This window comes from Stomoxys calcitrans, chromosome 4 (assembly GCF_963082655.1).
Source record: "Stomoxys calcitrans chromosome 4, idStoCalc2.1, whole genome shotgun sequence".
NCBI classification, from domain to species: Eukaryota; Metazoa; Arthropoda; class Insecta; order Diptera; family Muscidae; genus Stomoxys; species Stomoxys calcitrans.
The window spans coordinates 62,373,660-62,399,211 of NC_081555.1; the positions used below are offsets into that span (position 1 = coordinate 62,373,660).

A 25,552-nucleotide genomic window follows, 5' to 3' on the forward strand; every position below is an offset into this window, starting at 1 on the left:
TATTTTTCTTGATGTACAATATAAAATTGAAAAGCAATGTTATTAGAAATTAAAAAAACATTTATTATCGTTTTACAAGAAAAGTTTCTAGTAGAGTAGGTGACATGAACTGCTGGTGTTCGTACATTGTACATTCTTCCCTGGCTTTCGTGGTAAGACTAACCGTGGGCTATTATATTAATATTTGTGAAAAAAATTATTTCATACAATGTTCTTGTTTTAAGAAGCTATTTAAAGCTATATCCAAATTGTTTCAAGTTTAAAGTTTAAGGTAATAAGGCGATTTGAAAAGTGTCTTGTTTTTTGTGGGTCCAGATTTCTTTAAAGATTCTGGAAATAGCGGTTTCCAGCTCTGCTGTTCGCCTCATTAATGAGTGAGTGAGAACTTCGTACTTAGCTATATCAGGAGACTTATAATCCTTGAGAAAGACGTGAATGCTTCATCATTCATTGGTATCTAAAGTTTCACTGCTCATCCACAATAAAATGGGGGTATATACACAATTAACGAATTGGATATTTGTTTGGAGTATGGATAACACATATTTTGGTCACAGGTGCTATAAAATTTATTTTTTACTCTTATTATACTTATCTAGACATTCCGTTTGTAATATATGGAGATATTGATTTGCGACACACAGTATTAATGTATATATTTTTGATCGTTTTGACATTCATTCTGAAAGCACCCATATATACCAAAGTCCTTATTTAAAAATCTTTAAAATAAGTTATTCAATGCTATCTATGGTAAAAGGTACGGGGGGTTTCAAAATTTGCCGGCCTTGCACATAAAACACAACAAATTTTCTTTAATCCTCAATATAGTTTTAGCTCGATATACTTTTTCCCAGTGAATTTCAATAGCTTCGATACCCTATTTGTAGTAAAAACACTAGCTTCTCAAGATCGCCAGCCTTTGCCGGGCCATTTTTTAAAATTGGAAACAAAAAATAAGTGTGATAAACCTGGCGAGTAAGGTGCGTGCTGAAGCAATTCGAACATTAATTCATGAAGTTTTGCCATCGCAATGTTGGATTTATGAACGGCGCTGTTTCAGATGTATGGATGTAGAGCAAACGCGGCACCCATCTTGCACACAGCTCATCATCAACAACGAACTTTCAATCGCTCATCATCAACAACGAACTTTCGACGACGAACCTTCAAAGATCATATACCGCAATCGACTTTGTTGTCGTTGTCTACAGCAGAAGTCTCCCTCATCGTGTACGTCGCGATAATTCACTGATTGGAAAGCATGTTGATAGACTAAAGGTTGTGAAGACATCAAAGTAACGATGCGAGGACATAAAAGAAGACGCATAGAACATCCGCTGTGTGAGTGTTCCACCAGCAATCAAAAGATATTCTGATGTTTGATTGTTTTGAAGGCCTGTTGCCTTCGGGGATCAACGCTCATTTGAAATGTAAGAAAGTTTGGCGAGATTTGGCAAGGCGCAGCACTGAAATTCGTCAAGAAGAAAGATATACCTTCACGACCAATGGCACACGATTGGATACCAGGGATTCGCTCAGATCCTGAATCCATACTTGGGAGACTAAGGGACTGTAATCCCAATCTTTTAACCACTGATTAGAAGATTGATAGATTGTATGAGTCTGATGGCGACCCGAGACATGCAGTATTCGCACCAAACTACGGCTGTCGTAGACCTCGAATAGTCTGAAGAAGTTGTATTATACGGATTCAGTTGAAGGCTTTTAGAAGGAGTTATTGCTGAACACTTGCCTAATGAACTATCGACCACATCTCTTAAAATCTGGTGGATTGTTGGAGACTGAAAGTCATCCCATATATCATGAAATCAAGCAAGGCTTTGGCCAACAATAGAGCTCGATAGGGACAGCTTGTTGATGCCCTATGTTCACACAGAACATATATTATTGTAATATATTAATATACTCCGATTGTAAATAAAGGACATATACATAAGTTTTGGATGACCACAGCTTCTCTGATCATCGTTATAATAGTTTCAGCTCTGGGAAGATGTTTTTGCAGATGTGGTCCCTTGATTAAACAGGAGAAATGCGGATTGGGATAAAATTTCGATACACATTCTGCACGTTTATACCTTGTAGACCAGAAAAGGAAGTGGAAACTGCGGAGGATCACGAAGGCCCTGAATGACCCGCTTGTGTCAGCATATCCTGGTGCCAAGCCAAAGGGCAAACAGCGACCGTCATGGTGGACCCCAAAACTAAGGAAGGGCTCCAGAAAACTCTTCAACAGGGCGAGAGTCACAAGAACACCACACGATTGCGACGTCTATATGGCTGAGATAAGAAAATATAAGGCGAGCTGAGAAAGAACAAATTTTGGGTGGAATTCTGCAGCTCCGTGGAGAATACACCTGAGGCCTCTAGACTACGAAAGATCCTATCCTCAAGATCTATTACGGTGGTATATATTTAAAAAAAATCAGAGAATGCATGGACAATGTCTAGCGAAGAACCACTAGAACTACTCGTTGACACACATTTCCCAGGAAACTGGGAAATGTGTGTCACTGATATGCATTCGTCGGAAGTTATTCAGACCTATATATGTATGGTGTTGTTGTTGTTGCCACATTTTTACGTGGATGTGGCGATCCTCGTCAAGCTCCTGTATGGGAGCAAGCTTGATCTGGTCCATAGGACAAGATTTAAGGATGGCTTGTTTGTACTTCACCGCAGTATTGAGGACGACACCGTCTGATGCACTGAATTTCATGCGACACCTAATGCCTCTGCTTCTCTGTGGTCATGCGGCGGCTATCTACACTGTGTTATCCTTGATACAATGCCCGATGTTTCAGAGTGTGGATTACACACGGCCTGAGCCGTTTTTGATAAAAAGTACTGTATCACTCTTCCTGATAGAACCCATTGGAACTACAATATTCCTGGTAATAGAAGTTACATTGACTTCTACAGTGTACTCTGCAGACCTTGTCCTGGTCATATCGAGAAGATTGATCGACCACTGTAGTATGTATCCTTGCAATTACAGAAGTGGTGGAATGGCTACGATATAATGTCATAAAAATATCTTCTCAGGCAGGCAGTCATTTAATCTCTGGGGAACATTTCAAAATGATGTGACCTAATCTAGACTTGAAGAGGTCTACCGCTTAGCCCTAAGTCATTGTGTCCGTCATGACAGGTTACTGTCTGATCGGACAACATTTTGACTGACTGAAGGTTACCAATAACGACTTGCAAAAGCTGTGAGGACGTCGAGGAAGAAGAGACTATAGGATATATGCTGTGTGTGTCCCGATTTAGCGGATGTGAACATTTGTATGTTGTTAAAGCGATCTGGACGGTTCAACGATAGGAACTTGAAGGCATCTGCCTTCGCCTGATCCTGTGGTATCACAATGGACAAAAATGTCTAAATGGGTCTGATGGCAGACTGACACTTTAACTTAACCTAACCTCAAGGCCTATGGTATCGCAATGTATAAAATTGTCTAAGAATGAGTGAGTGTAGAGGGCTATAACAAAATCGAGAATGTATCCGGGAATATAGCGTTTCTACAATTTTGTAACTAAAACTAAATTATATTACAAATAATACGAATTGCTTTATTCAGACCACAGTGTCAAGAAAGACAAATCACAGTCGCACGCACACACTGTCTGCACATTGTTACATTTGTTCAAACATACCTAACAATGAGGTAATGGCAGTAACGAACATCACTTAACGAAATAACATTTTTATTAAAGAGAAAGAAGAAAAAATGAAAGTAAAACGCATACCTTTAGTGGTTGACGACACTTCTTCTGTTGCCAATTAATTTAAAAAGGTTGTTGTTGGTGACATCTTTTTTTTATTCAACATTTCCTGATTTGTTTTTTTACACGAAATAAATTTAGTATTTATGCAATGAAGCAATAAATAACAAAACGAATGTTTGTAACATTTTTTAATGTTTTCTTTTTTTGTTTCATTGCAGCTTCATTGGCCGGCACCCAAGTGGCCCATCAATTGGTTGTGGCCATACGCCAAAAATGTACGCCAGAAGAGGTGGTCAACATCCTAAAAGAATTGCCAAATTCGGGAGAAAATGCCGATCAGGAAATGTCTGAGACCTCATTTAATCCGTTGAAAATTGATGTCTTTGTGCAGACCCTTCTGAATTTGGGCTCGAAATCATTTTCACACAGTTTCGCTGCAATATCTAAATTTCATTTAGTTTTTAAGGTAGCTGTGTTAGTTTTCAATCCAGTAGCTGTTATTGTACATTAATATTCTATTTTCCGTGCGTCATTACAGGCTTTGGCAGAATCAGAGGAAGCACAAATCTGCATACTCCACAATGTATTTGAATTGTGGCAAAATCATCAACAAATGATGGTCGTTATCATTGACAAATTGTTGAAAACGCAAATCGTAGACTGCTCGGCAGTAGCCACTTGGATTTTCTCCAAAGAAATGACAGGAGAGTTCACAAAAATGTATCTTTGGGAGATATTACATTTGACCATAAAGAAAATGAACAAACATGTTATCAAATTAAGTAAGTAGAATAAGAAGTAAAAATGAGTACGTAAAGTCGGCATAGATTGAACTAATTATTGTAAAGGTTGTTCACTTTATTCAGAAAATTCACTTTAGCCATGTTAAAAAAATAAGGGTTTTTGCATTGATTTTATTAAAAAATCTTCATTGTTTTCATTTCATTTCGAGCAATATTATAATTGTATCTTAATCTATATTATATGGAGTTATAGGAGAGTTACAGTACAGAATTTCGTTAAAAAAGTGGTATAATTTTGTTTTTTAATGTAATGCAAAAATTTCTCTCTATATAGAGCTGAATCTTACATATCCTTCAGTTTGCATTCACTATTAAGACCATACTTGACATGTCTAAAGCGACATTTAGGACCATGGATGTATAAAACTAAACAGCCTAACATGATATGCAAAATGTCAGCCAAATTGAATACGAACTTGGTCTCCAAATCAAAAATAGTAATGTAGAAAGGAAAACAACAATTCAGTTGTTTATATAAAACATTTTATAAGTGTAGGGTTCATCAGTGCCGAATGTTTAGCGTGGATGGGGCACGCCAGGTTTTACGCAAGATGTAGTTGTATAAGCATAATCTATTGTTGATAACTTAGGCGGAAATAGCAGAGGAATGTACAATTCAAAGTTTTATCCAAAAGAAGCCAAATCGGAAGATAGATTTATAGGAGAGCTATAATTGTATTTGTCCGACCTTACCCGAATTTCAAAAAAAGACGGACTTGCGGCACTTAAGCAACTCAGAATGCTAATACCATTGTAAAAATTTACACAGGATCGATATTTCACCTCAATCTTATGGTGGTGGATATGAAATGCATGTATTCCTATGGACATTCTCCAAACAAACTCTTACCCTTTTATAGCCGAGTTCCAGCGGTGAGCCGTTAATCTAGACCTTTTCGTAGACAAGATTTGCCTTCAGCAAGTTTTCGCCGCACTGGATAATATATCTCATGTTCTCGCCGGAATTTAAATCCACTTTGTAAAAATCATATGTTGTTGTTGTTGTTGTTGTTGTTGTTGTAGCAGTTTATTGTGTCATATCTTTCGTCTGCTTGATTCTGTTGAGTGTTAAGACCCAGGAACTCTGACTAAGATGGGGTGCGTCCACAGGGATCTGGGTCTGACCCGAGTGGGCCTGGCCGGGCAGTTGAACAGGTGACGTGTATTGTGCGGTCCCTGGTTACAATCGGGACATACATCTTGCACGTCGGCATCAATCCTAGCTCTGTGGGAATTGAGGCGGCTGCATCTGCCGGAACGTAATTGAGCCAGAACCACTCTGGTTTGCCGGGGGAGGTCCATTTCTTCGGGTGCAATGGGAGGCGGTCGTTCTCCAAGGACTACATTAACCCGGTAGCCAATTACCGCATCTGCTACCGTGTCTGCATGAATGTTGTTTAGACCCGCTTGATATGCCGCTTGATCTAGAGGTTCTCTCTTGTAGCGCTGAACCTCACGCTCTAGATCGTGTAGATCGACCTTAAGGCTTCTGGGCGGTGGGTATCTATCCACAAGATGATGATTTGGATGGTTTCTGCGATAACAGCCCAAAAGGTATTGCTTAGACAGCATGTAGTTATGTCTTCGCACTGGTAGGATCTTTGTCTCCTGATGGAGTTGGTCCACATGAGAACTGAGGAGACAGCCCGTCGCAGTTCGGAGGGCGGCATTCTGACAGATCTGAATATTATTCCACTGCGTGTCACAAAGTTGACGTGACCACACTGGCGCTGCATAACTTACCACAGACCGGCCAATTGCTTTGTACGTGGTCAACAAGGTTTCTTTGTCTGCACCCCAAGTGCTGCCAGCAAGTGGCACGAGGACCTTGTTTCTACTTTTGACCTTATTGCAGATTGCTGTGGCATGTGAGGAGAATGTGTAAGAGCTATCAAATGTGACGCCAAGTATTTTGGGACACTTGATGGTCGGAATCATTTCTCCATCGACCATCTCAGTCAGCTCAGTATTCACCTCATGCGTATTTGTAGTGAACAGTTTGGCTGAAGATTTGGTGGCGGATATCTTCAGATTTCTTGCAGCGAAATATGAGGCAAGCTCGTTGAGGTAGACGTTAAACCTATCGCAGATGTTATCAATGGGTGGGGGTCCTGATGCCATGATCGTACAATCGTCCGCATATGATACGATCTCTATGCCGTCTGGAGGGGGTGGAATGGAGGATAGGTAGAGATTAAACAGTGCCGGAGATATCACCTCACCTTGGGGAAATCCCTGTTTCACTCTACGGTGTTTCGACTTCTGGCATTGATGTTCGGCGAATGGAAATTCTCCTGCGAGCTTTAGAAGGAGTAATGCCTCAAGCTTCTTTGCTACTGGTGAGAGAAGGGAGATCGGTCTGTACGACTCCCCCAAACTCGGGTCCTTTCCAGGCTTCAGTAGCGGGATCACTGCCCATCTTCCAGACATCGGGAACTATAAGAGTGTTCAAAGACAGGTTGAAGATAGTTGTAAGGTACACAACTCCATGTAAAACCAGATTCTTAAGCATCAGGTTCCGTCGGAGCCCAACTCCTTGAATGATTTAGCGCAACTGATGACATTCGTAACTTTGCCCACGGTAAATTGTGATGGCTGTCCATTGTCAACAACACGTCCATCCGACCAGGCCTGAAACGCAGGGTCGCGAAAAATCTGTGTGGTAGTCAGTCATTTGTGGAATTTAGGGATAAGAAGTCGAAGCACCGTAGAGTGAAACAGGGAGTTCCCTAAGGAAGGGTGATATCTCCGGCACTGTTTAACCTCTACCTATCCTCCATTTCACCCCTCCAGAGGGCATAGAGATCGTATCATATGCGGATTGTACGATCATGGCATCAGGCTCCCACCCATTGTTGACATTTGCAATAGGTTGAACGTCTACCTCAACAAACTTGCCTCATATATCGCTGCAAGAAATCTGAAGATATCTGCCACCATCAAGCGTCCCAAAATACTTGGCGTCATATTTGACAGCTCTTACACATTTTTTCCACATGCCACAACAAATTGCGATAAAGTCTAAAATAGAAAAAAATGTCCTTAAGTCACTAGCCGGCAGCACTTGGGGTGCAGACAAAGAACCATGTTGACCACGTACAAAGCAATTGGCCGGTCTGTGGTAAGTTATGCAGCGTCATTGTGGTCTCGTCAGGTTCAGGTCTGTGACACGCAGTGGAATTATATTCAGATCTGTCAGAATACCGCCTTTCGAACTGCGACGGGCTGTCTCCTCAGTTCTCATGTGGACCACCTCCTTCTGGAGACATAGATCCTACCAGTGCGAAGGTAGGTCTACATCATTAAGGTAGACACGGAAGCAGATGCGGTAAATAGCTACCGGGTGAATGTGGTCCTTGAAGAACGACCGCCTCCCATTGAGGAAATTAATATCCCCCCGCAAACCAAAGTAGTTCTGGCTCAACTACGTTCCAGCAGATGCAGCCGCGACAGCTACAGAGTAAGGATTGATGCCGACGTGCAAGATGTATGCCCCGATTGTCAACTGTGGACGCACTCCATCTTATTTGCAGAGTTCCTGGATCCTTACACTCAATAGAATCAAGCAGACGAAAGATAGAACACAAAAAACTGCTACAACAACAAAAACTGCTTTGTTCGCACAGCATCTTGCAACATATTCAGTGTGACTATGCTCCCACAGTGATGTAAGACTAGATCAAGATTGGAAATGTACCCACCTCACCGACAACGACCGATGATGGAAGCGGTTCTGGCATACCGAACAGAACCAGGGTCCGCGGTTCTTTTCAATCCCGGCACGGACCAGAAGCTTGCGGAGAAGGCACTCCAGGATGTGCCCCTCCCATGACGAAAAAAGGACGAACTCGTACACTGAGGCGGCAGCCCTTGCCGATGAAGAATTCCATCGGGTCAACCCGGTGCGTACAACCGGCTGCCATGGGGTTGCAGTACAGTACCTCACAAATGTTGCTAGCATTAGGAGGGGATAACCACCGCTGAATTTTTTTTTGCTGAAGTTCTCGACAGGATTCGAACGCATATGCGGATATGCTTACATCTGAGCTACAGTGGCCGTTAACTCATTTCGGGAGTGCGGAATTGTCGCTAAACCGGACTTCAACGGAAATTGTCGAAAGAGTGAGGGAGCCAGTTGTGCGTACTCGTAGGCTCGCAAATACGCAGCTATGTGAATTTCTGACACTGTTCTCCATCAAGACCTTCAATTTCAACCCTATAAATTGGCTGTTGTGCACGATATTGTTGCCCGTCATAAAGCATGTGAAATGACGATTGACAACCTGCCGGAGGACGCGGTAGTTTTTTCCAGTGAAAAGGCTCAATTTTACATTCCGGCTGCGTCAACAAGCAAAACATGCGTTATTGGAGGTTTAAATCTGCGTAAATCCACGGCACACCTCGAAAACATCATTCGCGACGCCATTGCCAACATACCGATTTATATGCTGCAACGTTAATGCAAATTTACCCATGAACATTGCATTAAGGAACAGGGGCAAAAGTGCAAAGAGTGGAACGAATTTCAAAAATCGACCTAATCAGTGTATGCGCAAGGGAGTCGCCATTTAACCGATGTCACTTTCAAGACTGCATGAAAATAAACTTGGGATATTGTGTTCTCAAATAAAAAAGAATTAAAACAACAACTTAGGTCCTTTTGTTTTTATTGATCTTTCAAATAAGTAAGTTTCTATGGTGCACCCTATATGTTCACGTTTCGCTGCAGTGAACAGTATTTGATTTGCAATTATTACGAAACACGTAATTTTTTACATTTGAAATAGTGTGCTTTCGAAAACGATTAGTTAAAAAACGCGCGAGTTGTATATAATTTCAAAACTAGAATTTCTTAGTCAACATTTTTTATGGTTACGAAAGTTTCTTTCCCTCTTGTTTCTTGGTTAAGTTTTATAAATTTTTCAATCTTTTTTTTTTTGCAGATTTTGAATTGAATGACGCCAAGGAGAAGCTATCAAAAGCCGATTCATCATCAAGCGACTCAGAAGATGAGGCAGCACCCAAACGTAAAAAGCCAGTAACGACAGTCGATAAACCAACAGAGGAGGTAAGTTAGTGTCTGAGTTTGGCGAGGCTTAAATAATCCAAGGGCTTCACCGTTTTACAATAATATTACTATGATCCACATAAGACATTTAGTAGAGAATAAATGAGAGCTTGTTCAAGTGTGCATGCATGTGTATGTGTGGGCTCATATGCGCATTTAATTATGCAATTAAAGAATTAAACAATATTCGCTTGTAATTCAACAATAGATAATGGACGTCTTTAGCTTTTGTTGTTATGCTTTTTTTAAAACTTATCACGCTTCGTTTAGCAGTACAAAAATCCAAAAATCTCATACTTTGCTTTTCTTCTTCCTTCCTTCAAGCTTAGTTGATTTTAACATCTTTGATGTTCTGCACAATGGAAAATCTAGATTAAAGCCACCTACAGTGACTCACATAAGTATTTGCTTTTCTGTTTTCTTCAAATATTAGATTTTTTTAACCTTTGAACATTTTGTGAAAATATGTTTATCGTATATAAAAAAAAAAATGATAAAACAAAAATCATCATTGTATTATTTCTAAGGACTCATATAAAAAAAACTAAAACATCTTGCTCACAAAAGTATTCGTCGGTAGAATTATCACAAAGTTAGGATAATATATTGATCACGTTTAGTGCTTTGTATGGTCATCTTTATTGGTATAGATGGCCTCCAATCGTCTTGGCATCGATTCTATGAATGTACGACACATTTCTGGAGTGATTTGGTCCCATTCTTCCTACGTAACTTGTTTAAGGGTTGACGTAAATGAAATTTGGAGTCGTTCAGTCCGGGATTTTTCTATTTTCTATCGGGTTGGTGTCTGAACTTTGCGGTGGTGTTTTGAGATAGTTGTTATCGTAAAGAAGACACATTTTGACGTCCGGTGCTGTCTTGGTGAGGTCGTTATCTTTCTGGACCCTAAAATCTTTATCTTGGAAACCCATTTTCCCGTCGCTCGAGGAAAGATTTAGCATTAAAATGGTTAAATTCATTTTGGCGTTCATTGTTCCGTTAATAAATACTATATTTCTAACTCCTTATGCCGACAAACAAATAGAAGTTGGAGTTGGTAGTATTTGTTGATGGAATAATAGATTTTAACATTTTAATGCTTAATATTGCCTCAAGCTCTGGTAAAATGGATTTCCAAGATAAAGAATTCATATTGCAGAAAGATAACGAACCCACCTACACAGCATCGGACGTCAAAATGTGGCTTCTTTACGAAACAAATTATATCAAAACACCAGCACAAATTCCAGACCCAGCACGGGATAGCTGTGAGCATCACATAAGCTGGAACAGTGAGGTCCGCTCTGCGTGGTGTTCATTGCTGTCGCGAAAAGCTCCGCTGCGAGCTGCCGGGCGCGTCTAAGGTTGCATATAGTGGAATGCTCTCAAGGGAGTAGCTGCAACTGCAACAGCAGCTGCAACTTCAGGAATAGGAGACGGAAGATGCCTTCTAGTCCTTCCGTTGACCCATGCAAATTGCTTTAAAAAGCCCAACAACTTGTGAATGTTCACATTCAATAAATCATACAAGTTCTCAAAGAAATGAGAACCTAAGGTGAAACTCCTTCTGACTTCCAGTGCTTTGCACACACAGCAGATGTTCTATAGTCTCTGTTTTCTCTTAGTTACTGGCAACCTTCAGTCTGCCTGCATATTTTCCGTTCAAATAGTGACCTGTCATGATGGACACAATGACTGAAATGTTTGTTCTGGCCAGCGACAGCAAAGCGGTATTCCTCTTCAAGTCGAGATTAGGCCACATATTTTGAAATGCATATACAGCGGTCAAAAAAAGTATTCATCATTAGCAAAATTGATAATAAATTCACTTATTTTGGGTAATTGAAGAAAATTTAAAGTAAACAAATAATGCAGTTTTATGCAATAGTTTATTTTTCGTAATATGTTTTAAAATAAATTCAAAAAATAAATTTAATTAGCGCAAAAAATGCAATTTTTATATAATAACACCAAAAACAGAACAAAAAAAGTATTCATCATTGATGTGCTATCATCAAAGTCAAATTCAAATATTATTTGGGAATCCCCCTTTTCTGTTTTATTTAGTAAAGGAGGCTTTGCCCTTGACAGCAAATATTTAATTTCATTGAAAATATAGTTTTTGTCAAAATGGGTCGTAAGCAAAACGAGGTTTCTGATGAGGTAAAAGTTTTGATAATAAAACACCACAGGAATGGTTTAACTCAAAAAACTATCAGTGAAATATTAAATAGACCACGATCTACTATACAATCCATCATCAGAAAGTGGACAGAAACGAAAACTGTTGACAATAAACCAAGATCTGGTCGACCAAAAGCACTTTCAGTTGGAGATGTGCGTTGGCTAGTGCGGCAAGTTCAGAAAACTCCGAAGACAAATGCGACCATTCTTCGTAAAAACACTATGGAATATTTAGGGAAGGAAGTTACTACACAAACAATTCGAAATACACTCAAAAGGCATAGTTACAGAGGAAGAACTGCACGTAAGAAGCCCTTTATAAATAAAATAAACCGAGTGAAAAGGCTAAACTTCGCAAAAATGTATGTAAAACAGCCCGAATCATTTTGGAAAACAGTCATTTTTGCAGACGAGAGCAAGTTTAATCTTTTTGGGTGCGATGGAAAGGTCATAGTGTACAGAAAACCAAATACAGAGCTTGAAGAACGAAACACAGTTGCTACTGTAAAACATGGTGGAGGTGGTTTAATGGTTTGGGGGTGTATGGCGGCTTCAGGAGCGGGAAATCTTGAAATTATTAATGGAGGAATGGATCATAAGTATTACATTGACATTTTAAAGAGGAATTTAAAAGATAGTGCTGTAAAACTTGGGCTTGGTAATAACTTTCAATATTATCAAGATAATGACCCCAAACATTCTGCTTTAAATACCAAGATGTGGATGCATTAAAACTCCTCCTCAAAGTCCCGACTTGAACCCAATTGAACATCGTTGGGAACATCTCGAACGCAAATTGAGAACGCGCAATTTTTCGAGCAAGAGTCAAATGCAACAGGTGATAATGGAGGAATGGACTAATATAGACCAAAATATAACCGCTAAATTAGTCCAATCGATGTCAAACCGTTTAAAAGAAGTTATAAGACGCGGTGGTCGAATAACAAAGTATTAATTTTTTTAAATTATGTTATTTATTTTTTTGTTTTTTTGCAATGATGAATACTTTTTTTGTTTAATTTTTTGTGTTCAGCTGTAAAATGGCCCTTTTTGTTCCAATAAATACTATTTTTTTCTTTAAAAACAATGAAATTGTGTACATATATATCACACAAGCACTACTGCATCATTAGTTTAATATGTTTTTATTCCAATTGTCTTTTGTAGACTTATTAAAAAAAAAACATTGAATGATGAATACTTTTTTTGACCGCTGTATACTGGTTGGTGGCGCTGGTGAATATAGATAAATTAAGAGCTAAAGATGTTTGTATTTGTTGCTATTAGAATCGTTGGATAAGTTGGATTTGAATAAGGGAAGTAAGATTTGATTTGTGCTTATGAATCAAGTCGTCTTAAAGAGTCCTGTTCAAATTCAGATGTGTGCTTTACAACTTACTCTAGTTGGAATGGTTGTAAAGCACCATGATCCATTTGACATCTCCTGCTGATGAATTTTCTGGGTTGCTATATCCTGCAATGGAATCTCAATAAATGAGAATTATCCAAGAACATGCCGCTAGCAGAATTCTGCTCTCATTGGCATGCAGTTTGCGTCATTTGCATTTTCTAAACATGCATTATTTCCTTTGCCGTGAAGAAAACTAGCGATTAATACACGTATATACGGTTTCGGCAGTCGTAGCTTCTATTGGTATCTTTCTTTCCTTGACATATTTTATTTTTGCTGTAAATTTGATTTTTTTTTAAATTTTTTCGGCAGAGCTGCTTGCTTTAAAGCAAAATAATATATAAGCTTGACATTTGCGGTAAAATTTTTAGAGCACAACAATTTATCCTTTATATCAATCCGTTTGTATGCGCATGAGTGTACGCATCGTTGTTTTCGTTTTAAAAACACAGTTTTTTTTCTGATTAAGCGCTAAGTAATGAAGGAAAGATTAATAATATTGTTGAATATTATATTTTCTTAAAAAAACCATTAATTTTTGTCGGATAAAGAAATTTTTATTCAAAGAGAGAAATGTTAAAAAACATGGAGAGAAATTATCACATTGTCTTTTTTCATATTGGCCACCGCTGCCCAAAAATGTGTAAGGTAGTTCCTAGTCTCGCAAGCTCTCAGCTTTACAATTCATTGGCATATCTCTGCGGCCCGGCACCCAGAACAGGTGAATATTGAACTGTTCAGCCATCTCGTTGAGAGATCTGCGATAGTCGAGGGCGGTTTTTGAATTCAGAAATAATTTCTCCAATGATTTTATGGCTGCCTGGCTTTCTGAGAAGAAATTTATGCCATTTGTCGTTACGACATTGTATCTTAGCCATTCCACCACTTCTTTGATTGCAAGAATCTCCGCTTGATGCACACTGTAGTGGTTGGGTAACCTTCTCGATATGACCAGTTCTAGTTTTTCAGAGTACACCCCAAAGCCCAAGTGGTCGTCTAGTTTGGAAACATCCCTGTAGAAGTCTATGCAAAGCTTCCTTAGATTCACAGCAGTGGTCGCAGCAATTTGTCTCGCCACAATGTCCAGAGGCATTAGGTGTAGCATTAAATTCAGTGCATCAGACGGTGTCGTCCTCAGTGCGGCAGTGACGCAGAAACAAGCCATCCTTTAGATCCGGTTGAGTATTAAACAGAAGATGGACTTTTAAAGCGCCGTCCACCAAACCACAACACCATATAGCAATATAGGTCGGACAATTGCAGTATATAGCCAGTGCATGACACGGTTTAAACCCCTCAACCAATGGCTCTCTTGCAGGTGTATAGTTGCAGAGTTGCTTTTCTTGTCCTTTCTTAAATGTTGGATTTGAAGCTCAGCAGAACACCCACATATTTTGCGCTTTCCGTAAATGGAACATTCTCTCCTCCCAAGGAGACAGGTGCCAGTGTAGGTAACTTGTATCTCGTGCTGAAAAGAACTACTTCTGTCATGCACGGATTTACGCCTAGACCACTTTTGTTAGCCCACTTTGGTATGGCACATAGAGCTTCCTGAAGTATTTCCCTTAGAGTGCTGCAAAATTTTCCCCTCCGCAATAGCCACGTCATCAGCATACGCGAACTCTGTTACACATTTTTCTTCCAGAAATAATAATGTATAGTTAATCGCTATGTTCCAAAGTAGAGGAGACAGTATACCTCCTTAAGGCGTTCCTCTGCTAACCCATCTGTTTAGATCCACAGATCCCAAGCCTGCCGTAATGCATCTTTTAGTAAGTAAGCTATTAATAAACTTTTTTAACGGTAGCGTTGATGGCCAGAAACTCCAACTCCTTCATGATTGACGTCGGATTTACGTTATTGAAAGCACCTTAATTGTCAAGAAATGCTGCCATTGTATATTCCTTGACAGCGGGAGAACCCTCAATGTAGCCGAGTAGGTCGTGAATGTCTGTTTCAGAGGATTTGCCTTTACTATATGCATGCTGCTGCCGCGACAGGCGATCTCCAGGTATCTTTTCCCTAAGATATGTTTCTATCAACCTCTCAAGAGCCTTCAACATAAAGGATGACAGACTTATAGGACGAAAATCTCTCGCCGTCGTGTGGTAGAGGTTTCCTTCTTTCGGAATGAAAATGACCTTCGTTTCCCTCCATCCCACAGGTGTATATGACATTCTGATATGAACAGAGTATATTTCCCTTAGCCAGGGAACCAGTCTATCAGACACAGCTTGCAATTCAACCGGTGATACATCATCAGGGCCTGAGACTAAGATGCGGGTGCGTCCAGAGGGATCTGGGTCTGGCTGGGCAGACGCGTATCGTGCGGGGCCTGGTCACAATCGGTACAAACATCCTGCACATCGGCATCAATCCTTGCTCTGTAGAAGTTGTGGTGGCTGCATCGGCCGGAACGTCATTGAGCCAGAACAACTCTGGTTTGCTAGGGGAGGTAAATTTCTTCAGGTTCAATGGGTGGCGGTCTACATTCACCCGGTAGCACCCGGAATGTTGTCCAGACCCTCTAGATCTAGAGGTTCTGTCTACCTTACCGTAAGGCTTCTGGGCGTTTGATACCTATCCACAAGATGATGATTTGGATGGTCTCTGCGATAAAAGACCAAAAGGTATTGCTTAGACAGCATATAGTTATGTCTCCGCACTGGTAGGATTTTTGTCACCTGATGCAGGTGGTCCACATGAGAACTGAGGAGACAATCCGTCGTAGTTCGGAGGATGGCATTATGACAGATCTTAATATTATTGCACTGCGTGTCACAGAGTTGACACCACACCGGCGCACCATAACTTACAACAGACCGGCCAATTGCTTTGTACGTGGTCAACAAAGTTTCTTTGTCAGCACCCCAAGTTCTGCCGGCAAGTGACTTGAGGACCTTGTTTCTACTTTTGACTTTATCGCAAATTGCTGTGGCATGTGGGGAGAATGTGTAGGAGCTGTCAAATGTGACGCCAAGTATTTTGGGACACTTGATGGTCGGAATCATTTCTCCATCGACCATCACAGTCAGTTCGGCATTCCCCTCACGCGTATTTGTAGTGAACAATGTGGCTGAAGATTTGGTGGCAGATATCTTCAGATCTCTTTGGTCTTCAGATCATCTTCAGATCTTTTGCAGCGAAATATCTCCATATCTGTTGATGTGCATTAGCATCACTTCCTATAATGAGGGTATTTTTCCCTGCAGAAGCGGCTTCAACCAGCAACTAAAAGCTTGAAAGCGGCATCTCTGAATCGTTTGCCACATATAGTGAAGCCAGCCATTAATGAGACTTATTTATTTCAAGGCTGGCTACTACTGAATCTTCAGTGATTAGCGACGGAACAAGGTGTGGACGATTCTCCCCCAGATGCATCACTAGCTGCTGCTGTCGATGTACTTTTTGAGTTCTGTCCTTCCCCGCTGGCGCACACCTTAAGCCCAATCCAAACGGATGACCCACAACGGACTTGCCTTCCCTTCCTGTTTCAATCGTGACAGGCGGATTTTCGGTCTCCTGCAATCCGCCAGATATTAGCGATGTGGTCGATAATTCTTCAGGCAAGTGTTCAATTGAATTGTTGAATTCGGAGTTTAGTACGAATACTGTGTGTCTCTGGTCGTCATCAGCCTCACCCAATCTACCAGTCGGTGGTTGAAAGATTGGGATTACTGTCCCTTTCTCCTCCTAGCTTTAGATATATGATAATATAAAAATTCAACATCAGGTTGGTTATTTCCTGGAATATTGGTGTTATTTTAATTTTGTTGTTGACAGATCCTTTCATCATTTCCTTTAACATTAGTGGATCGAAATTGGTCTATATATCTCTTGAATACGTATCCATTTTCAAGTTCGAGCATATAATGAAGACGACCCAGTTTTTGAATGACTTTCCCAAGTTTCCATAATTGTTTATTAGCTATGTAATAACGAGCCTAAACCATTTCCCCCATTTAATTGTTTAGTGTAGACATTCTCTAATGTTGATTTGTAGGACTTTGTAGGTTTTAGTGCGTCCAGCCGGATTCTCATTTGACGACCCAAAATTGTTCCGCAGGTGTATTGCTGTTCTGCAGCGGTGTTGAACAGTGTTTTCGTCCGACATTGCGTTTAATTTCTTTTTTACTGTTTGAACATTCCTTTCTGCAGGGCCGTTGGTTGGGCACCCAGCCCAGGAGCAATACATTTCTGAAAAATACCAGCATTTTGGCAAAATGTTTTAAATTCATTACTTGTGAAGATCGTTGCATTGTCGGACACGAGAACTTGAAAAATGTATTTGGAAAATATATTCATCAGAAGCTCCATTCTAGATGATGAGGATGGAGATGTTCTACAAACCTCTGCCCATTTTGACTTGCCATCGACGACAACAAGAAAGTGATGACCGTTATGAGGTCCTGCGTAGTCGATGTGTACTCGTTGCCAATTTTTCTCCGGTTCCTCCCAGGGATGGATGGGTGCTTTGGGTAGACTAGATGCTACAGATGCACATTGTGAGCAAGTCCTCACGAAATGTTCAATATCCTTATCTATACACATCCAGCAAACATATCTGAAATATTACGATTTTGTAAATCATGAATAATTTTTGAAAGTTTAATATATTTTCGGGTTTATTCGTGGATAGTTTTAAAATGGAAGTTTAATGAATTTATTTGATTATAGTTGAACTGCATATTTGATGTACCTCAATATCCATAGAATTCGTTTTTGAACTTGGTTGTGTTGATCTTGAGAGGTAATCGGCGTGTACAATTTCGGTGCTTTTCTTTGGAATTACCTCGTAATCATATCCTGTTAAGAAGACAGCATACCTTTGCAATCTTGCAGATGTCCTTTGTGGAAGCATAGAATGTTGGTGACATTTTCTAGACAATGGCATGTTGTCTGTAATTAATTTAAAAGATCGACTAAATAAGTACTAGTGGAAATATTGCACAGCAAAAACAAGCAAGTGCTTCTCTGTCTAGCTGCGCTGTCTTTAATTAAATGAGAAAGAACACCTGTTATACCTGATGGACTCGCTTCCCATGTTAACTGAAGCGGAAGACTTGCATCGAAAGGCATTAGTAGCCGGTCACTTGAAATCTCTTTTTTCATTTGTTCAAAAGATTGCTGACAATCTGCTGTCCATTCAAATTTGTAATTCTTTTGAAAGAGGCTTCTTATCGGCGCTGTAATTGCCGATGCATTAGGTATAAACCTTGAATAGAATGTAACCATTCCTAGAAATCGCCTTACATCTTCAACGGTATTTGGAGCTGGCATATTAATAATGGCATTCACTTTTGTTAGTGACTTATTCACTTTGCTAAGTTCTATGATATGACCTAGGAATTCTTTTTCCTTTTCAAAAAAATGAACATTTCCGTACTTTTAGATGTAGATCGTAACTTTGGAGTTGCAATAAACATGCTCTTTACATTCTTGAAAAGATTTGCCGTGTACGATTATATCAAAATAGGACTCTGCCTTTGGTACACTGCGTAATATTTGGTCGATTGTACGGTGCAGTTTTTATGTCTTGTACAGGTCTAGACGACAATAATGTGTAGAACCGTTGAGGCTATTGAATGTGGTCTATTCTTCGAATTGGGTAATGTGCACTAAATAAGCGCTGGTTAACACCAACTTTGTAATCAACACGTAACCTAACTCCGTCAAACTTTGGAATTACAACTAAGGGTGAACCGCAATCGCAGCTATCAACTCTAGTTATTATGCCATCTTTTTCCAATGTGTCCAATTTATCGTTAACTTTTTGTATTAAAACATAAGGAGTTTGCCTTTCCTTCGCGTAAATAGGGGTGGTGCCATTGCGCAATTTTAAAGACACCTTGTAGTTTGGTACACACCCTATCTTCTCGGTGAACACATTTAAGAAATCCAATTTAATTTGTTCAACTTCTTTGTCTTTATTTAAGAATTCTGTAAAATTTATATTCGTGAAATTGGCATCTAAATCATTTAAATTAATTTGGAGTATGTGTATCCCAATAATGTACGTCCCAATAAGTTTTGTTATTGTAACTTACAGTAACATTTAACTTACCATCTGGCTAAAATGTGTTCTTGGAGTACGAACGAAATATTATATTGGAAGGTTCTAATTGATTTTGCAGGCTCAATTCTTGGAAGGTGTTCCGTGGCAAAAATGTACAACCTGAGCCCGAATCAACCTCGAAACGCACATCTTTACCTTCAATTAATACATTAGCAAAATATCGATCAGAACTTACATTGTGATTGTTTTGGTATACGTCCATAACCTTAAAAATTCCATAATTTGACTCTTCTGATTCGATGTAGAGGTTAGGTGGTGTAATTTCTTCTATGACAGTGGTTTTGTCTGCTGTGAGGGTTGTTAAACATACATTTGATACGTGTCCGGTTTTGTTGCAAGAGTTGCATTTCAGGTCTATCAGCTTTTTGCGACACTCTATGGCTAAATGGTTATTTCTGCCACACCGAAGACATAAGCCTGCTATTCCAAATTAATTGTAATTGACCTTCCGTTTTTGTGACTTCGACCTTTTTGCAGTTTTGATGAAATGTTTTTCTGTATATTGCTTACAATTTTATTTATATCTTGTGACGTATTCATACTGCTATTTAGGCTAGACATTTCTCTCGCATCAACTTTTGCAGCTTCGACAGATAGAGCACATGAAACAATTTCATAAAACTTTTTTGCACTGGACTGCAAAAGCTTTTCCTTTATGGTGCTGTCCCATATAACCCGGATAAATTGAGCCCGTAAAAAATTTCTGCCACAGAATTTCCACAAGTCACACATGAATTTGCAAACACACATTCTCCAAGGTCAGTGCTAAGAGCAGCAACAAATTCAGCAATTGAATGTTTTTCCGCCTGATACTTCGAAAGGAATTGATGCTGGGCAACTAAAACATTCTTCTTGGGATGAGTTTCCAACTGTTTAATCTTCGTTAGGCCTTTGTGTGCAGCTAATAACGTAATCATATTGAAACTTGAAGCTCCTATTGAATTCAACAAAATTTGGGACGTACATTGGATTTACCGATGAATCTCCTGCAACTGATGTCGACGTAGAAGCACTATTTAATTTCAAAAGTTGGGACATAATTTCTTATTGTTCATAAACTCTTGAAATTGCGTACTATCCATTTTTACTACTTTGCTGTTTTTCTCCCTCGTCGCCAAAAATGTTGTGGGATAACTGAGTAGGAATGGAGGGAAATACGCTTTGTACTTGAATGCTTACAAAGTAACAATTTATTGGTTATGAAAATGTAATGAGCAATGTCAGTTGATAAGATCAAAAGCGAAATGAGAATACAAGAAATGAGAGGGTCACATTTAATGATTGGTAATACTGTAATGAGAAAAGCAGAGTTACCACAAATATCTTCCTTCTTGACTAAATCCGATGCTGCGCCTGACCTAATCTCACCAATCTTCTTCAGGGCGCAACGATATATCTCAATTGAGCGTTGTTCTCTGAAGGCAATTAGTTTGTGTCGGCCCCGATACGTCGCGGACTGGAGGAGGCCCAGGTAATTACGCAAGGACATCGGAGTATACAGATGACAGTCCTATAGCTACCCCACTCCAATTGTTCCTAGGTAGACCTGTTCTTCTCCCTTACAAATTAAAATTACAACTACTATCATCAAACTGTCCTTAACGACATTAGCAAAGACTATGGACCCATATTACTATTGTTCGCCTTAATTCTTTTGGGCATAAGATCCCCCCAGTTGACCGCAGCTTTTGGTTGACTGCGGTGCCGTTTCGTCTTTGGTGTATGCCGTTCAGCGAGTCTCCGAGCTCAATTAAGGGCTCTCCTTATCGATGACAGTCTTGGGATCATGCGCACCAAGCCTCTCAATAAACCTGAGAGTGATGCTCCCCTTATTATTCCAACCTCTTAATGAGCGTATTGGTTTGCCAGAGAAGGACACCCGATTTAAGTCCTTAAGACTTGAAACGTAGCTATCCTTAAATGACTTAAAAATTCCTCCAAAAATAACTACCTATTACGAAATACAGAAAATTCTTGCGCAGCGAAATAAAAATACGTCCGCTCCATTCAAAGGTTAACTGACTGTAGTCATCCGATAGAAAATCTTAGCCACACTTAAAATCCCGAATTAGAAAACTCCAAATTTCTTCTTGGTCAACCCTCAAACAAGTGCCGCAGCAAGAATGGGATAAAATACTCCAGAATTGTGTCGAAAATTGGTAGGATCGATGCCAACACGACTGGAGGGCATCTGTACCAGCAAGGACTACCATACAAAGTATTAAATTTCACTTTGTGATAAATTTACCTACGATTACTTTTGTGAGCACGAGTTTTTAGTTTTTTTTTTCTATTAATCCTTAGAAATATTACAATGAAGTTATTTTTTCATTTCATTTGCATAGATCGGTTCTTCATATACATCTTTACGCATCTCGATAACAATATTTTTACAAAAATGTTTAAAGGTTGACGAAAAATCGAATATATTTGAAGAAAACAGAAAAACGAATACTTCTGTCAGTCACTGTACGTTTAATTTGTGTTCCAAATAATTTTGGGAAAGAACGAACCAAAATGCTCAAAATGTATCACAATCTCCAAGGCTACCATTGTTTAGTTTCTATTAAGAATATGTAAACATTACTTACATATCGTATTTTGTTCGTATAGTACGGAATTAAATAATATGTTATTGCAAAGGCAATTAACAAAATGTTATCTTTGTTTTTCATCGTGATAAAGTTTTAAGAAAACCTTGGGTTTGGAAGGCCTGGGCTCGATTCCCAGCGAGAACATAGAAAAAATTTCAACAGTGATTATTCCCTCACTAATTTGAGGGAATAACAAATTTTTGGGGTATTGAAAATGGTTATACCCATTTTGTGGGTATTTAGCCGTGTAAGACTTCTATATTAAGTGTTCCTTAATGGAATGTTCATGGGCAAATTTGGACAGTTTTGGTTTTTATTATAACTTAATAAAGATGGTTGAACCATTGGAAGAATTGTGTGAAGGGATTAATAGGCTAGCTAATTTTTCGAAATACAGTATAGACGGACCCTACCTTTACCACAATTGGTGAATCAAATTAAATGAGTGTTGGTTTTTTTCTTTTATAACCCAAAAACACAAAATTCACACCTTTTTAGGCGTATCATAGGCATTAAAATTTGGGACCAAAAACCAAGAGATCGCCTCAACACCCCAAATTTTGGTCCCAACAATTTGTCTCTTCTAATAAACTCGGCTCGATTTTGATTTTGACTCGTGAATTTTCGAACAAAACTTTTCAAATTAACTATTCTGATAAAAGCATGGGCAATCGCAATTAAATCGCCTAAGATTTGCGCTTCCTAGGCACACAAAAAGTTGAATATAGTCTTCGGACCATATATTCACACGAAATTTGGTCAAGTCATAGTCTAGGGGCCTAAATGAGTCAAAAATCTAACGCCATTATTAATATTATAGGGTCTTACGGCAATATTTCGAGGAATGGCAAATTCATAGTGGAGGATGTAAAAATCTCCGATCGTTCAGCTTAACTCGAAACTGAAACAAACCGAAGAAATTGTTTTTAATTTTTTGGGGGAGAGTTTTTTGAAACTCGCGTTCCCACGTTAGTATGGACATACAAATTTACTTCAAATGAATATTTTTGAATATTCTATTTTTAGATGGTTGAACGAATGGAGGAAAAACTCGAAGCTGCAAATGTGGACCAGAAGCGCCTGTTCTTAATTGTATTTCAAAGATTCATAATGATTCTCTCTGAACACTTAGTGCGATCGGATACGGATGGACGAGATCCTGATACGGACTGGTACCGTTGGACAATTGGACGATTGCAGCAAGTGTTTCTTATGGTAATTATAATTCAATCTCTACTTTTGTAAAATTTTCAAAATTGTTTATTTTGCTGCTTCTGTTTTTTCAGCACCACGAACAAGTGCAGAAATACAGCAGCACTTTGGAAACGCTTCTGTTCACCTCTGATTTGGATTCACATATATTGGATGTGTTCCATCAGTTTGTTGCACTCCGGGCTTAAACTAGAAGAGTAATAAACATTCATGGTCGTCTCATTATAGTCTATTATAGAATGACTTTTTGTCTATTACGTTTCATTTCAATAATAATAACGAGTTTATAATTATGTTTTCAAATTGAAAATATCAATTCTAAGAATAACAATATTTGCAAAATAAAAGAAACAAAGCTCAGCAGAATTATGACGTTTAATACAAGAAAGAGATTTGAAACTTTTTTTTTGCATTTCTTATTATTTTGCTTTTTGGCCAGCTTGAATGTTAATGATTACATATCCGTAGTTGGTCAGCATAAGAACTCGGTGGACATTATGCAGTTCGTGGAGTAGCATTCTGAACGGCCTGGGCCCTACTCACGGCGTTCGATAAAGTATTTATTTTTACATCGAACAAATTGTTGATACCAAAACGTATTTGAAATTACGGCATTCGATTGAAATTTGTACAACGTCGACAGCACCAAAAAGCTAATCGGAATCAAAACAAAAGGAGACATTTATTCGTGGCACCGAATTTTTATATTGTTGTTTAGGTAGCAATCCTCGTCTAACTCCTGTAGGTGAGCAAGCTCGTTCCGGTCCATCGGTCCTGATGCTGCGAGAACATGACGGCGCCTGTTGCCGCCGTTCATCTTCACTACATTCTTATTAATACTCAAATTCTGTCCTATTTGATTTTTATTTAAAAAGCAACTTATATGAATTGCAATTCTTCCCAAAGAATTCTAATTTGCGAATATTTCCAATGGAAATATCAACACACACACACACAAATGTACTTATGGTTTGAATGTATGTACATGGGTATTTGTAGTTACAGCGTTCCAGTTGTGCGGGACTAACGAAAAGCGTGTATTTTCGCTAGCTCTTCACGCACCACCGCTTGCCCCGGCATAATCCACTACCCATGCATTTAGGGGTAGAATTCAACATGGACTTGTCCTATTAAAGGGGCGATTGACCCCTCATTCCTTTACCTTTGACCACTTAATGGGTCATCCAACCGGGTCTAAATTTATTAGTGCCATCAAAGGACGGACGGTGGTGCTAATCCTCCTGAGCTGATTTATAGGTAATCCCACTTCGTCACTCTCTTTATTTGGCTGTTCAATTTTTTTGCCACTTCAGAATAAAATTTTAATAATAAACTATTCAAAAAGTTGCTTTTGTTATTTTTATTATAATTTTTCGTTAAAAAATGGAAGAAAACAAAAAACATTTTGAAAATGTTTTGTTTTTTTATTTTGAAGGAAAAGGGAGAAATAACAGCTATTTTAGTGCATCCCGGTAAAAGATAGGACAATATTTTTTTATTTTATTTTTGGTACTATGTATAGTGCTTAACTTAACTTTATTTCCAACCTCGATTTCTCTGGAACTGCCTATACAACATAAAAGCACCGAGTTCAGTTTTTGTTTTATCAAGAATCCCAAATAAAAATTTGTATATAAAATTTTAAAGCAATTGCACAACAAGGAGATGAAGTGGTCTTAAGTGGGTTAAAAACTTCCCATTCTGTTTTCATTAATCTCCTTAAACTTCGCTTACTCATATTTACCTTTTACCGACGTTCACTGTTTGAAATATTAAATGCGAATGAAGTGATTTTTCTGCGTGGATAAGTCATTGATCATTGAGTTTGTTTTTACATGCGTAACGGGGTCATCCCCACATGACTCATAGGAATAAATTTGATTGTTCACTTACATTGCGTTAGAGAAATTGGACACATTAATGGGGGATAGAAAAACAGTACCGATTGACTAAAACTACCGATTGTGTATAAAAAACTTTATCATAGAAAAAAAGTTGACTTTTCCAGAACACTGCGGGGCGGAAATATTAACGAATAAGGGATACCAATTTCTGTCATGCCATTAGTTGTATCTATAGTAGGTTAAGCAAAGAGATAGGAATTGCGTAGTATAACACATCCTACACCACAAGTATGAATGGTGTAAAATAATCTACATCTATTAAATTATTACGACATCCGACGTACTCTATTCTTTGCCAGAACACATACAAAAGTCAAACAACAACACACAACAGAGACAACACTCTTACTTTAATGGGCTATGACAGAACATTTGTTCCACTAGCCGAACGTAGAATAGCGTTCCAAGCGCCTCGATTTTCTGCGTTCATTCTAAAATCTCTGCCACCAAGTTAGGAGGTGTCTCCCGCCACTTGATCTTTCCATCGGGCATTTGGTCATCCCGGTTTGCGTATAGCATCGTGTTAGCCTTCAAAATACTTCTT

The 25,552-nt window shown here is 39.0% G+C and overlaps 1 protein-coding gene across 1 annotated transcript in view; it reads left to right on the plus strand.

Moving 5' to 3' along the window:
• The window catches only part of LOC106091056 (nuclear cap-binding protein subunit 1), a 107,925-nt gene extending 84,455 nt beyond the window's left edge, over window positions 1-23,470 (plus strand). Inside the window, exons 4-8 of the mRNA XM_059366746.1 lie at window positions 3,975-4,222; window positions 4,295-4,538; window positions 9,503-9,627; window positions 22,919-23,107; window positions 23,179-23,470. Of these exons, the coding sequence (XP_059222729.1) occupies window positions 3,975-4,222; window positions 4,295-4,538; window positions 9,503-9,627; window positions 22,919-23,107; window positions 23,179-23,292 (920 nt within the window). The 3' untranslated portion in view covers window positions 23,293-23,470. The remainder of the gene's footprint in view (window positions 1-3,974; window positions 4,223-4,294; window positions 4,539-9,502; window positions 9,628-22,918; window positions 23,108-23,178) is intronic.
• Window positions 23,471-25,552: the final 2,082 nt, after the last annotated feature.